Below are 15,894 nucleotides of genomic sequence, written 5' to 3' on the forward strand. Positions count from 1 at the left end.
TTGTCTGCAATAGACAAATGTCTCCATTTCAGTATGCCAGTATCAGGAAATAATTGAGTTTATTATTCCTGGGCCTCAATGTCCTGCCCAGCTCTGAACACACCCGTGTGTGTGTGTTTGTGTGTGTGTGTGTGTGTGTGTGTGTTGCATGTGAATTACTCACTGAAATTTACTACAGGGAATACCACTTTTATTAACAATAGTAACCTGACCAGAGAAGCAGAGTCTGTGTCCCACACAAATGGACTCTTGGACTGAGAATAAAGTCTTCCACCATCTACTCCTAAGTCCTTGTCTGGGAAAGGGCAATCCAGTTAGGAAATTATCCAGACCTGGTGATTTGCAAGGTGATCTTACAGCTTATCATTATTATTATTTATTATTTTTACAGGGACGACACAAGCAAAGGCAAAGACATAAAATTCAAATCTGCCTACCCAGTGGGTTCGGATGTAAGGGGTCATGGGAAAGTCCGGCTTTTCAGCGGGCTCAGAGATTTTCCGTGGAGGTTCCCCAGCGTGCACTGCCAGACTGACCACTGCTCGGCACTGCCTTTTATGCTTCCAGGTTTCTGGGGCCCCACGCTGGCACCTCAGGTTCACCAAGCGCAGCGCCAAACTCACCGTTTACCTCCCATCATGCTCTCCTGGCCCAGATCATTAGTTTGCGAGTCTTCGCTCCCAAGGAGATGCCCTCAGAATCAGCTTGGACTCTCTCGCGCGCTTTCATTCTGCCTTCCGTCTTCCGACCCCTTTCCTTGTCATTCGCTTTGTGGCCTTCCCTCCCTCCCTCCCTTTCTTCTGGTCACCATGCTGAGGTCCCCCTCAGCCAGTGCACCTGGGCAACACCTGCTTCGCTTTCTCTTCCTTCTAGCAACCTCTCCCCTTTACCCCAACACACATCCACGAAACTTTTTGAATCCCTCCGGGCATGCCGTACCTCTGCCCTAGAGCAGCCTCCTTTAGCGGCAATAAATGTCCTTGTCAGTAGGATCCCCTGTCCAAGAAAATCCACCCTTATTTCCTACCACTCCCTAACCCACTCTTTTATTCCAGACGCTTGCACAACCGTTTCATCCCAGCCTTTGTGTCCTTGATCATTTATTACCCTCAATTTTTCTGCCCATAATGCCCCAATCCAAGCCTCCTGTTCAAATTCCTGCCCAAGTCTACATCAACCACCAAATCTCCCTAAAATATTCTGAAAACTACCTCTTTTGTCTTTAAATTCCTCCTCCCGCCACCTCCCCGCCGCTACCCCCAGCTTCGCCAGCTTAATGCTCAGTTGCTCTATTTTAACATTCGACCTGCTTCCCCGGAAGCTCGGATGTCCGCACTACGTTTCTCTTCTCCCTTCTCCACCTGCTCATTATTCTTCATTCCAGCCCGCAACCTGAGGACGCAGAAAGACATGATGATAGAACCCCCGCGGAGAGTAAACTGCAAATTCCAACCTTCTTAACTTTTTTTTTGGGGGGGGAGGGTCTAGGGATCTTCATCACAGTTGCACAGGATCACGAAGATGTAATAGCAAGACATTTAACATGGCCCCACGTGCCTTTGAGAAGGTCCTAAAAATCTGGAGGCTTTTTTTGTTCCTTAGTTTCCTTTGCAGCGAGGTGGGGTGAAGTTGGGGGAGGAGAAGATTGTTGAGCTTCAAACTATGATGCTCAGTCCCAGATGAACAAACACATTGACTCTCGGGGAGGGGTGGGGGGAGGAGGCGTCGGACTGCAGAGGTGACGCAGAGGACGGTTCTTCTCGACTCGCGTTGGGGTACCCTTTCGCATCCTTCCATTTGGGAGAAACTGGAGCAAACTCCCGCCCCACGCGGGCGTCATTGCTTCCAAAAGCAATGGCTTGAATTGATGCGATGCGCCCTGCGCGCTGTGAACGAGACTGCAGTCGAACACAGGGCGACCGAAGCGGGCGCCTGGCGCCGGCCGCCAGCAGGGGCGAGCGCGGCCGGGACGTCGCCGGCTCCGGGTCGCCGTGCGCGGACCCGCCGCTAGGGGGCGCCGCGAGCGCGCCCGGCCCCCGCCCGCTGCCAGAGGAGGGCTCGCGTCCCCTCGGCCAGCCCCCGAGCCGGCCAGGCGGCGGGCGCGCAGCAGACCGCAGGGGACGCGCGGCTGAGCGTCCGGGGCTGTCACCGCAGACGCGCCGCGCCGCGCGCGCCGAGGCATCTGGGGACCGCCACCCTCGCGCTGTTCCACCCGGGGTCCCGCTGCCTGGTGCGCAGCTGCCAGGGCGGACGGCGATGTTCATCGGGGCCCGTCGCGGGCTCAGGGGCAGCCGGGGGCAGCGGCTCGCGCCCTTCTGCTGCCTCTCGGCCGCGCTGGGGATGCTGTGGTCCCCCGCCTCGCAGGCGTTCAACTTGGATGAGGACCAGCTCACCGTGTACAGCGGCCCCGAGGGCAGCTACTTCGGCTACGCGGTGGACTTCCACATACCTGCGGCTCACACGTAAGTCGCCCGCGCCCGGGATGCTCGCGCGTGGGCGAACCCGGCCACAGGATGGGTCCCTGACCCCCTGCCCGGGCACCCAGCCTGTCCCGCAGCCTGATGGGAGGTGACTCCTGAGATTCCCTCCCGCTGCCCACTTGGGGTCCTGTCCCGTCCCGGTCCCCGCCGCCAGCCTCTTCTCTCCGCTCGCGGGCTCGATGCGATGCGCCCTGCGCGCCTTGAACTCGAGACCTGCCACTGGCGAAGGGCGCGCCAGTCCCGGGGGCTTCCCGAGCATCGTGCAAAGGGGAGAGCGAGACTGAGCAGACTCAAACCAGTTAAACCAACGACCACGACACGGTCTGTTTATACAGAGCCTCTAACAATTAGGTGTCTGGGCGCAAGTGCTGTCTGCTGCAGGCAGCTGGGCTCTGTCTGTCCTGTGCCTTTTTCTTTTTTTCTCCTCTTCCTCTCTCAGCTCACTGTATACACACAGCTCCACCTAGGGAAGAATTAGGACTGTTTGCACTCTCTTCCAAACCAGGCTTCAGACGCCGCTAGGTTTCCAAGAGGAAATCAAAGTCGCACGGTCGGGTCTCCCTCTGAAACAACGTTTCTGCCCGTGCCCCCCGCTTGGGCAAGCGGCTGGAGACGGCGTGGCAGGCGCGCGCTTCGGGGATTCCCACCCAGGGATTCTCTCCAACCTTTTTTCGCAGAGCGAGCGTGTTGGTGGGGGCGCCCAGAGCCAACACCAGCCAGCCGGACATCGTGGAAGGGGGCGCCGTCTATTACTGTCCCTGGCCCGCCGAGGGGTCTGCGCAGTGCAAGCAGATACCGTTTGACAACACCAGTAAGTGATATTTGTCATTCTCAACCGTGGACCCCGGTTTCAAAGACCAGACCCGTCCTGGAGTCAACTCCACGTTCTCTTTGTACTCATTTGGCCTGTCTGGGGGGTCTGTGTTGTGGGCTGTGCAGATTCCTAGAGAAATCAGCTTTTTTTTTTTTTTTTTTTTTAAGCCTGAGTGCGAGGAAAATGCTGAGTGAAGCCCAGAGAGGGAACAGTATTTTGACCTGCAGTATTTACATGCGTCTTAGTAACTCCTGTTTCCTTGCTGTCCATTTTCGGGAGGAGCGAATGCTTTGGAGAAGTACAAATAGTCAACCCGCTAACCTCGATTATGGAGAGAATTTGGTTGCTGGGGGAAAGATGGACCCTTAGCATTCCCAGTGCCCCAACTCTGGAGGCAAGACTCAGCTGTTCCAGACACAGACATGGCTCCATGTTATTGTTTAATTCTTTACAGAAAGAAAGAGCTTTCTTTCAAAATATTGGGCATTGGATACAAACTAGTACAGGCAGAGTGTGGATGGATCACATTCATTTCCAAAATCCCTAAACAGATGTTTCCTATTTAATTAAAGGGAAAATACATTTTAAACAATTCAGGCTGGTTATGTTTCCTCTGGTGTTTTCTCTCTGGGTCCTGAGAAAACAATTTAAACGTAAAGCTTTCAAAAACGCTAGCGCTGGAGGTTTTAATTTGTACCTCCAAAACTTTACGAGTCCAAAAGGTACACATTATCAGAAGGTAAATACCTCTATTTCAGAAAAATGCGAACATGTCAACTCAAATAATATTCTCTGGTGAGCAGCCATTGAACATACCTTTTGCACCACACAACTGTTTTATGACATCACTCTCTGTTATTGTTATATCAGCGTGCGTCTAGAATGTATGCAGAAAATCTGTTTTCACAAAATTTTAATGAAATTCAGTGGGTGGCATTTACCTATTAGTTTGATTTGCATTTCTTTTTATTTTAAAGGAAAAATAATTGCAATTCTATGAATATGGAAATAATTTCAAAGGAAAGAAATACTATACAAGTATTACCTTGAGTTATAACCAAATTAGGAAAATATTATATAATATATAAAAAGATTTTAAAATTATGTTTTTCATATGTGTCCATAAATGGTCACAATAGCTCATTTACTCTTTTATTAAATAAATCAGTTATTTCATGTCAACTTTTATAAGCTTTTACTTTTAAGTCTTACTATTAGAAACTGGAAAAATTAAGCCACTTGATGTTAATTTGCTAAAGAAATCTTTCATTGGATGTTTAATCAGGACGTCAGATGCTTTCTAGTTCCTAAATTCTCACTTGAGAATAAATTCCCTAAATCAGAGAAATTAAGCATAAAATTAATGGCATTTTAATAATTCCATGTCAAAATCATTTGTATTTTAAAAAGTGTTTTAAACTTAAGCCTTTATAAAAACACAGATCATTGGTATTATTTGAATTTAAGTGGAGGGAGCAAGCATTTACATTTTGAGGCATGTTTGATTTATTTTTATCAAGAAACAATCTAGAGTTATGAACATGAATTTAATTACCTTCTAGAACATTCCTATACCCTATCAAAGCAGGATCTGGTTAGTATATTTTTTCTTTATAAAGGAAGAATCATTGCCTGCCCAGATAAGTCATACCTGATTGCCTTTGTAAGTACTAATTCCAGGCAATGTCACGGTTTAATAGATGAAAACCAAAGAAGATAATATGACTTTTATAAACTGACAACTCCCAACCCCAAATTTCTAATGTTAAATTACAATAGGGTAACTTTTCCAAAAGTTCATTCAAAAACGACTGTCTGGAGCTTTGAATTCATCTTCCCATAGAGAACTCATGCTGAAAGATTGTACTTCAGTTTCCAGAATAGCCCACAGGAATTTGCTTGACCGCTATCGTAGATGAATTGTATTTATAATGAATCTGTAGGGCACAAACTAATACAGTCGTGGCAAATACATAAAGAGGAAATACTAAAAAGAGCATTGAGTAAAGATCAGTATCACTCGGAGAAAGAGTGGGGTTAGATGGCATTGTCCCGGTTCTGAAAAAGACGTCTGGAAGTCTCAAAGAGCTTTAGAGGTTTTTCCTCCTGCTGGTTCTACACGATGTCTTACTTTTCTTCTAAGTGTATCTGGCTTTATTCTTGATAGACAGATGCAATCGTTTTACTGTTAATCTTAGCAACCATAACTGCAGTAATCTGAAGATTCGTAAGTGGAACAGAAACAAAGGAAAGAAACAGGAAGGGAAAAAATGTCTCTGAAATAATTGAGCAAGAAAGGAAAAAGTAAAAAAATTTAAAAAAGCAACGCGGAGGAGCCCGCCAAACATTTGTGAGAAGTGAGTAGTCCATGATGGAATGAACAAAGCCTGGGGGAGTTTCACTGAGAAGAATCGCTGAGAAAAGAAAGTTCCGCACGTTAGCCATCAGGGGGTACTGTGGGCCCAGGAACCTTGGTTGCTGCTGGGAATGGCCTGAGAACAGGTGGGGGAAGAGGAGAGGGAGGACCACGCTGGGGAGTTTGCTACGGAGCGGCTGCCAGCTCCACGCATCTTTTCTTCACTTTATCCACGCACCCCCACGACAGTGAAACTGCCGGTAGCTGCCGTTTGCCGCGAAGCTGCGAACAGGAAGGGACGAGCAGGAGCAAGTAGAGCTATTTCCAGTCCGAGCATCTGTTCTGTGGGTAGAGTGTGATCTTGGAACCCGAGATAAAAGGCAGAAACAAAGGCGTTGCTGACTCTGGGTCTTGCGGTCAATGTAACGAGAGGCATTACGTTTATTGATCACCTACTACGTACCGGTCGCTTATTCACATGATTTCTAATCCGTAAAACGAAACAGCCATGTTAAACTCATTTTATGAATAAGGAAACTGACCTCAAAGGTGTTTAAAAAATACATCCCAGACCACACAACAGTGAGAAATAGAGGCAGGGTTGGGAAGGAAGTCTGTCTGCTCCAAAGCCTGCCTGTTCCCCCCGCCTTCCTTCCAGAAATGGGGAGAGGACTGGTCCCTAAGGGAGTAAGAGTTCAGGGTCAGAAGCTATGGAGCTGAGGCATTGCTCACCTTCCCTTCCCCTTCCCCTCCTCTACCTCTCACCCCTCGTCCCGAGTTAGCTTCACAAATACCACTTTAAACGATGCTATAGAGAAGATCTGAAAGGGAAAAGCAATTTGGGTAGAGGGTTATGGAAACCAGAGGTCGAGGAAACGGCCTTTGTCTTGGTGGGAATAATAGGTTGCATATGCCCCCTGGTTAGCCACGCCCCCCCGTCCCCCCTCCCCCCCTATGCAACCTCAGTGTCCCCATCAGCTGCCTCTCTGCCCTTTGGCAACAACATAGTTACCCCACAAAGAGGAAGAAAAGTTCTCTGCTTGACAAAGTGGGCGCTCTGGGCGCTGGACACCCACAAACTGACGTTCACGTGACAGTGCCATGTTTCAGACATGAAGACATAGTATATTGTAAATGTTCCTCTGTAAACAGTCATGCCTTTCCCTGTCTTTACCCCGTCTGCTTTTACTGCTACATCTGAATTCAAGACATAGTAAGTAAATCTGACCTTTTAATGACATTGTTTCAACTTGTCCAGGCCCCTGGGGTGTCCAGATTTAGTGTTTGCTGTGGTAACCTACTCTATTCTGTCAGCCTAGACCCTGAAGGAGACTGGCCTATAATTTAGTCCCTGAATCTGGTTGTGATCTCGAACCTCGGTTTATTTAAGGTCGACTGCCTTTCTTTTTTTTTTTTTTTTCTTAAAACTGCCTTTTAGTTTGAAATTTCTTTCCATTAAATAACTTTTTTTTTTTACATTATCATATAACTTGGATTTTTTTTTTTTATTACTTCTCATCATAAATGCAACAACAGAGGAAGCTGGGAAATAGCCTAGCACTTCAAATGCATGAATGCTATTAAAATCTGTGGTCCTTTCAAGTGTGGTAAAAGGAAACTTCAGGGAAGCATATGGCAGTGGGGGAGGTGCAAAGTGCAAAGAGTAGATAATTTTCCTGCTCTGTACAAAGTCAAGTGGTTCCAAAAAAGCGCTTCTCTCATCTCCCTTCCGTCTCTCCCTCTTACTTCACTGGAATAAAATTCCCCCCGTCGCCGAACTGATTTCTTTCACTTTTGCTTCGGGAACTCCCTCAACTATACCCCGTGTCTTAACTTGAACCATCACGTCTGCCAAATTCATGCCTCTCATTTCTAAACTGACTCCGAGGTCCATTTCTTGTTTCCCCCACGTTTTCCAAACCCACGTGTGCATTAAAGAAGACGTGCTAGGTTATAGCCCTCCCGCTAGAACGGGGGGCGGGGCGGGGGGTCGGAACGATGAAACAGACACCTATCTTTAAAGTCGAAATGCTCAACCGGAACTTTTTGAGGAGAAAGATAGTAAATAGCGTGTGCTCATTAATGATGATACTAGTCATGGAGACGCAGCACCCCTGGGAGCCACTCGCAGTGAGGGGCCCACATACGACAGAGTGAGCAGGAGGACGTGGGTGGTGCCTCTGCGAATCGGAAGTCGTCTGAGGAAGGCTAACAGCATTTGCCTGCCTTTAATTTAGTAAGTTTTTGTAAAACAAACAAACAAAATACACACACACACACACACACACACACACACACACACACACACCCCAAAGTAAAAAATCGCCACCTCGAAATGGAAGATAATTTGGTTAAGATATTGACAACTTCGGGATAGTAAGATTTTTGTCAGAATTGTGTTTTAGCTTGGAGATCGGAAGCCTTTGTACTTTTTTTGGGGGGGGGGCGAGGAGAAGGTCTATTTTATTTCGTTTTGAGTGAGCCCACAGTAAGCAGTAGCTTAAAGCATCTGGCACAGTGACTGGTTTTTGATAGTCTCGGGTGTGCCCTCTTTCTCGTGTGAGGGTTGGGAAACATATTGGTCACATAAGCCTTGCTCTCCCAACTCCCCCAGAAAGAAATCAGTTTTTGTTCGGGAACAAAGAAAAGAAAAATGTAGGTCTGAGCTACCTAAGTGAATGACAGAGGAAATAACACGCATGTGACAGAAGTCACCAAGAGTAGAAATCTGAGCTCTGGAAAATCCGATTGAAAGTAGAAAAGGAGAGAAAGCAGCCTAAAGATAACCTGCTCCTTTGAAGAATGAATCGTGTCATATGTTAGGGCTAAGTACCGATCCCACTGAGTCATCAAGGGATGGCTGACTTATTCCAGAAGCAATTCATGATGGCAGCCATGCCTGATAGGCTGGCCTGACAGATGCAACCCGCACCCCTAAACTTCTCCCGGTCGGCTCAGACTTCCACGTGACAGAACACAGTGGAGTCCTGATACGAGGAGGGAGGAGGTGGTGGTCCCTCCATCACATAGCAACCGAGGAAGCAATTAGAAAAAGGAAGTCCTTGAAACTCCAGCTGGAAATGGGAAACAGATCTGCTCTACAGCTCGTTGAGTCATATGAGCGTCAGGCGCCTGTTGCTTAATCTGCAAAACTCTTTCAAGAAGCTGGAAGTCTGTGTGATGGAACAGGCTTCCAGGCTCTGGCAGGAATGGTCCATGCGGCAGCTGCAGCATTCTGGGGGAAATATTAGGAAATGGGCTTGAAATTGTTCTAAAGGCAGGAAAACGCACTTTGACATTTAAGCTGGCCCGTTGAGATGAGCGCATCCAAACGTTACCTGTCGTGTATAAGGAGCCCTGTACTTGGGATTGTGTTGACGAAGAGAGGTTCCCAACATTTCTGAAAGGCTCAGGTCAGGTGTGCCCTGATCGACACCATCGAGAGACACCAACATGGACTTTTCAGGAAAACAGAATAAAACACCGATTATTGATCTTATTACCAGCATTCACTTGAAAAATTTAATTTTCCAAGTTCGATTTTCATACTTCTTCATAAAACCACATTTGGTGCATCAGACAATGTGTACCTGTATAATGAAATCCTAAAATAGAATAAAAATAATTCTAATTGTGCCAAATTGAGAAAGTCTTCTAGATCCATAAGCATTGGTGGAAGTAATCCCTCTTTTAATCGTTTTCGTAAAATTAAGGCATAGATTACAAAAATTAAATCTTTAGAGAAATGGCTGCCAGGCACTGGGCATGGGAAAGGAGGGCTGTCAGCCAAGGGGCGGAACGAAGGACTTCGGGGAGGTGATGGACATTTCTGTGCCTTGAATGTAGTGATGGGTGCACGATTGTATAGATTTGTCAAAACCCATTGAACCGTACATCATCAAGATGATGTAAATGAGGGGGAAAAAACCCATGGCGAATGCCAGAGAGTTATATATTAAATATGATGAGTTAATTTGATTTAAATATGATGAGTTCATTTGGTTTGGTGGCCATTGCCGTGGCCATGTGGGCGGTCAGCTCTTGGACTGTGGGAAGGGCCGTTGAAATGATAACTAGAAGCATAAGGACGTATGGTCCCTGAAGCGCTGAGGCTGCTGCCCCTAAAGAAGGGCGAATACTTGGTCAGATCATCCTGTAGGACCTTCTTTATTGTCCTTTAAACGAAGCAAGATATGCTCAGAGTGTGTTGGTAAGAGAACTGTACATGAAAGCATGGTAAGTAAGAATGCATCTTTGCAATGAACCGTCATGCGTGTGTAATTCTCATATCCTTGCTAAAATTTAGGCATGGGGCCCATCGTTGATAGTCATGAAACTAAGGGGATTTTGCTTCAAACACATTATCATAGTTATTAAAAATAATATAATCATGCTTCGGGGCATATACTTATTCACATTAGGTCAATTTTATTCTTTAGCTCTGATATTTAACACGTGGACACAGATTTGTAAATGATATTGCCGAAGCCTCCGTATCAATCTACCCTGGTTTCCCGGACATGCAGAGATGGGAGAGAAGGGCACACACCATCGCTATAAGAAGAAGAATAAGTTTGTGCACAGACCCTACACGGCCCACATTACACACAGCATCTCACCCCAGGTGACAAGACAACTCCCCCGGCCAGGTTATGGCTCCATTTCAGATTTGATTCCGTCATCCTCCCCTATGATTTGCCCAGGTATCTCCAGCCAAGCCATGTCCCTATTGTCATACTGCTTACACGCCTGATCTCTATAGCAGGATACACCACAGCACAGCTCACCTCTCAAACATGCATTATATACACGCATATCCTCACTCACTCTCGGTCCATGTTCTGGTACCTCTTCCTCAACTATCCAGAACGTCTTATCTTCCAGTAATGGTTTTCTGGACCTTCTGATTTCTTTCTTCCCACGATTCCAAACAGGACATATGTTTCAGGAATTAATTCTAAAGTTGCTACAAATCCTTTTTTAGAAGAAAGGGGATCATAACACTAAAAAAATATTGCATTCAAATATCCTCAGTATGAATAGTCAAGTAAATTATGGCATAATCACACAATTAAGTATTATATAACTACAAAAGATGAAGTCTACCAACAACAGTATTAATATGAGAAAAATGCTTTTGTTTTCACGTTAAGTGAAAAACATAAATTCACCATTACATCTACACCCCATAGGAGAATGCAAGAAGGGATGTACAATGAGAGCTTATCTTTGGGAAACATGATGAAAACTGGATTTTTTTTCTTCTTTTTCTAATGCATTTCCCCCCCCAAAAAAAAACTACAAAGAGGAATTTATTGATGACCAAGAAAAATAATAACAAGAATAAACTTGCAAAATGTTCTGAATGAAATGGTTGTGTTCACAGAAGTGCTGTGAAGATTAACAGTAAAACACCATAAATAAGGTTCCGTGTTGGCCAATGGCAGTCCTAGCTGCTCCTTTTTTTGTCTTGAGTATGAGAGCAGAGTAGTTTAGAAATATACTTATTTATACGTAGGTGCATATGGTTCAAAATACGAGTCGGGTATTAGCTTCCTGTTGCCACTGTGCCAAATTACCACACACTCAGTGGCTTTATGCAACGCGATCTGATTATATTCCATTTCTGGAGGCTGAAATCTGAAATAAGTCTCGCTGGGCTAAAATCGAGGTGTTGGCAGAGCCGTGTGCCTTTCTAGAGGCTCTTGGGGAGGGTCTGTCTCTGTGTTCTCAGGCTTCCAGAGGCTGCCCACATTCCTTGGTTTGTGGCTCATTTCCATTTTCAAAGGCAGCCATGTCTGGCTGAGTCTTTCTCACACTGCTCTGTCTCTGGTTCTCCTTTTCCGCCTCCCTCTTTCATTTTAAATTACCTTCGTTATTACATTGGGCCCACCCAGTCACCCAGGATAACCTCCTCTGTAAGAAAGAGCTATAGAAAATGAGGCTGGAGAGCCAGGCATAGGCAAGAAAGACTGTGTCTGGACTTGGGATTTCATTCTGAGTGATGGGCAGCTGACAGTGCTTTTGAATAGGCAATGTCATAATTTGAAGCATGTTTTTAAAAGGATCAGTTTAACGGACTATAGGCAAATAAGAGCTGAAGCAAGGAGACTAGTTGGGAGACATCCCCGTTTTTCCGTGACAGACAAGTATGGTTTGGGTTGAGTGACAGCAGTTCGGATTGAGAAAGGGTTGGATCTGGGACTTGTTTGCAAGCGCAGCTGGTAGGATTTCATTATGGGTCAGACGAAGGGTACAGAAGAAAGTGAAAACTCTGACCCGAGAGGCTGGAGGAATGGGACTGAGACAGGCAGCAGAGGGGAAGGAGCGAGTCTTGGAGAAGGTACCAAGAGTTGAATCCAGATATGTGAAATGTGAGACGCTTATTAGATCCAAGTGGTGTCAGAGGAGCAGTTGGATGAATAAACCCAGAGTTCGGGCAAGAGGTTCGGAGATTTAAATTTGGAAGTCATAAGTATGCAGATGACACTTCAGACCATCGCTTAGGGAACAGAGTGTGAATGAAGCAGGAGAGGAGAGGGAAGCAAAGAGAAAGGGGAGGGCCGGGGAAAGATCAAAGATCGAGGCTCAGGAGGAGTGCTGGCTCACCCTGACACTTACAGAACTAGTGGAGAATTGAGGGGCGGCGGGGTGTATAAGGACACCAAGAAGGAGTGACCAGTTAGGTGAAGGAAGTCACGAAGCCAGTGAGGAAAGTCTTGGGAGGTGGAGTGAAATGAGGACCGAAATGTGAACGTTTCCTTTAGCAACGGCGCGTTCTTGATGACTGAAAGACGCAGTTGCAGCAGAGTGCGTCAAGGGAACGGGAGGAGACCCACAGGAGACGTGGCGTCCGGGGAGCCAGTTTTTCCTCAAGAAGTTTTGCTAAACACGGGGCTACAGAAAGTGAACGGTCAAGAAGATATCATAGCATGCTTGTAGTCTAACAGGAATGCTTCCGCTGAGAGGTAAACAGTGATGGCTGATAGAGAGAGGGTATATGCAAGAACAAATTCCTGAGAAGATGAAAAAGGATGGGGCGGGATTCTTATATAGACGAAGGGACCGGCCCGAGGGGGGCACAGAGGCAGCTGGTTCTTAGAGACAAAAAAGGCAGAGGGAGGCGGCAACTGAGAGTAGGTTGGTGGGTTTGGTGACAGGGGGAAGGGAAGGATACATTGTTTTTCACTCCTTGAGTTTCCTCAGTGAAGTAAGAAGCAAGACTGTCAGCTGAGAGGGAGGAGGCAGGCAGAGAAGGTCCGGAAGGAGATGGAAACAGTAACAGCAGAATGCAGAGTACACTGAGCAGCGACTTAACGGGACTGCCAGGCAGTGCGCAGGGACCACGTGGATCACAACTGTGAATTTGTTTGCAGCGGGAATACAGTTTGGCCTCTGCCCACCCTATGGTGTGGTCCTATCCAATTGGGGTGGAATCTAACATCCCCCAGGGGGCAGCTCCTTCTTCCGTGTTAACCTTCCGTAAGGATACAGCGCAGACTCAGAAGGTCTGAATTCTGCAGTGCCTGTCTTATTTTTTTAACCACAAAAAGAACCATTCTGTTAGATGATAATTGGGACCTTTTTTACTGCAACATCTTCGGGGACCGGGGATAGGATCCCGAGTAAAATGGGAGCATATGATGGGAACTCGTGTAAATACATTTTCAAGCACTATTGAGAGGCAAGTTTATACAACCTGCATCCTGAAACCCAATCATTTAAATGCCTCGCTTTGAGGTGATAGTGAAGAGATTTATGCCATTTAATCTGCCTCCTGAGATTCCCATGCTGAGAGGTTTTCATTACTTCGTGGAGCAAATAAATTATTGGGCACTAAGCAGAGAAGTGGGCGGTGCTCCTGCCCATCGGAAGGCCATCCTGAGATTTCTTATTTCCCCAGCTGTATCGAAAACCAAGATGTTTGATCCCAGCTCATTATGCCAAGTGCGAGAAAACCTAGAGATGAGAGGAAGTGTGAAACAATCAAGGAGCTGAGAGGAAATCCCTGTGGTCGGGAATGACAAGAAGATGATGCTGTCGAGGACAAGGTGACACAAGCCTGGTTTTAAGAATGTTTGTGTTTCAGAAAGAGCTTTGGCTTCAGGACAGAGAAGGCATTTGAAGGCGATCAGTCTGGAGGGAGGGCAACCACTTAGGAAGTCGCTACAGAAACTGAGGCTGAAGGAATGGTGGTCAGGACCAGGAGAGTGGCACAAGGGTGGAGAGACGTCGATGGACCTCTGAGAGATTTAGACGGAAGACTCGACAAGAATTGATTACTGAGTGGAATGCAGGAGTACGGGGTTGGTGGTCGTCAAGGATGTGTGTCCAAGGAGCTGGCTTGGTTATCAAGACTGCCGTAATGCTCGCTATAAATCGTGACTGAGACAGACATTTGTTTACAGACATCCTCTCTGACCTCACGGAATTCAAGTCCAGTGGATGATAAGGTTAGCATCTGGAGGTTCTATTCCAGAGATAAGAGCCATAACAACAGAAGGCTTCAGGTGTGCAAAGGAAGGGCTCCTGTCCCTGGCTGCAGGTGGAGGTGCGGGGCTCACTGTGTTTCAGGACAAGCTTTTCATAGGTGGCATCGTTAAAGGTGATGCGTGTGCGTGTGCTCGCTCACATGTGTGTGTCTGAGTGTGTCTCTGCTTCAGAGGTGGGTGAGATGGGAGAGAAAACTAGTTTAGCCTGTGTAGGTGAGGTGGAGTGAGTTGCAACAGGTAAGACCTAAGCCGATGTTTCAGTCTATAGAACCAGCTATAGATTATAGAACTGTAACCAGCTCCGCCTTTCAGATTTCCGCGTCATACTAGAGGCATTTTGTTTGGTTTTGTTTCTAATCTGATGGCTTATTATTTCCCTTTGGAGAGATGATTCTTTCATTTTGTAGCATTTGCTCCTTTAGCTGCATCATAAAAATTAACAGGACTGTCACCCAAAAAATGGCTTGCATCGTAGCAACAAAAGTCCATGTGTATTTCTGGAACAAATCTTACATACAATCTAAGTCAACCTACATATGAAGAGCATTTCAAGGGATATTATATGATGTAGAGAACTCATTCCTATTTATTGCTAAGCGAAAGTCTGAAGATCGCTGACTAGGCACCATTGGTTATTAAAATAGGAAGTTGGAAACATGATCTCCAGTCTTGGGAAGACGAGGCAGATGTGGAAATGACTGGGGTAGAAAACTTATATTCTCATTTAGATCAGGGAAACTATATAATAGGAAGACTGTAATACATCATTGACTATTGCCATCCCAGACCCATATTTACGAACACCATTATTAGACTTCCAAAAGCATGCATTCGATTCATTTAGCTTTCTTAGCTCTTTCGTTATTGTATGGAACCAAGCATTTAGATAGTGATATGAACAAATAATTTAAAATAAATGTTTTATGATTTCCAGAAAAGAAATGTCTTAAACTAGAGGAGTGAGCTAGAAGCCTCTGAAACTCTGAAAGGCTGGATGGTTTTACCAAATGCAACAGCTACCGTGTCCAGGGGTAGGATTCCAATGGCCTTCATTTACTACCACGTATACTTCTTTATACAACTTCTGTCACTTTAGATTGTTTGAATTTTTAAAAACAATAACCTGAAAACAGGTTTTAAGGAAGTGATTTGGATTAGCTGGCAAATAACTAATGGACTTTTGGAATTGCAGAGGAATGGCATTTTGCAAGAGTAACATCACACGAAGTCTGGGAGTGAGACTCAGTAGGAAACACAGAGGAAGTTACCTGAATGGAAGGAAACATCACACCTGGAAATCAGGTGTAGGCCCTTGTACCTACATGCGAAGGGCGGATATTTAGATTTGATTGACTAGGTAAAGAGGAAAACACACATTTGTGGTATAAACAATAAATATGTGGTATAAACAATAAATCTCAGTGTTATGGAATATTCATTTATCAGGATAACAGACATCTATCCATTGACAGATGAATGGATAAAGAAAATGTTATCCGCACACACACACACTGGAATGTTATTCGGCCATTAAAAAGAAAGAATTCCTGCCATTTGCAACAACAGAAATGAATCTTAAGGACGGACATTATGCTGAGTGAAATAACTCAGAGAAAGACGAATATTATATGCTCTCACTTATATGCGAAATCTAAAAACAAAACAAAACAAAACCCATACTCAGAAAAAGAGGTCAGCTTTGTACTTGCCGGAAGTGGGGGAAGTGGATGAAGGTGGCCCAAACTACCAAGT

General features: G+C 45.7%; 1 protein-coding gene across 2 annotated transcripts in view; it reads left to right on the forward strand.

The window, feature by feature from the left end:
- The first annotated feature begins 2,107 nt into the window (after positions 1-2,107).
- The window catches only part of ITGA8 (integrin subunit alpha 8), a 138,335-nt gene continuing 124,548 nt past the window's right edge, over positions 2,108-15,894 (forward strand). The window contains exons 1-2 of one of the 2 annotated variants that reach the window (XM_036228163.1): positions 2,108-2,462; positions 3,158-3,291. In XM_036228163.1, coding sequence (XP_036084056.1) covers positions 2,257-2,462; positions 3,158-3,291 — 340 coding nt within the window. In that variant the 5' untranslated portion in view covers positions 2,108-2,256. The remainder of the gene's footprint in view (positions 2,463-3,157; positions 3,292-15,894) is intronic. The other variant, XM_016134376.2, reaches the window with a different exon arrangement.

The sequence above is a fragment of the Rousettus aegyptiacus genome, unplaced genomic scaffold (assembly GCF_014176215.1).
Source record: "Rousettus aegyptiacus isolate mRouAeg1 unplaced genomic scaffold, mRouAeg1.p scaffold_m13_p_10, whole genome shotgun sequence".
NCBI lineage: Eukaryota > Metazoa > Chordata > Mammalia > Chiroptera > Pteropodidae > Rousettus > Rousettus aegyptiacus.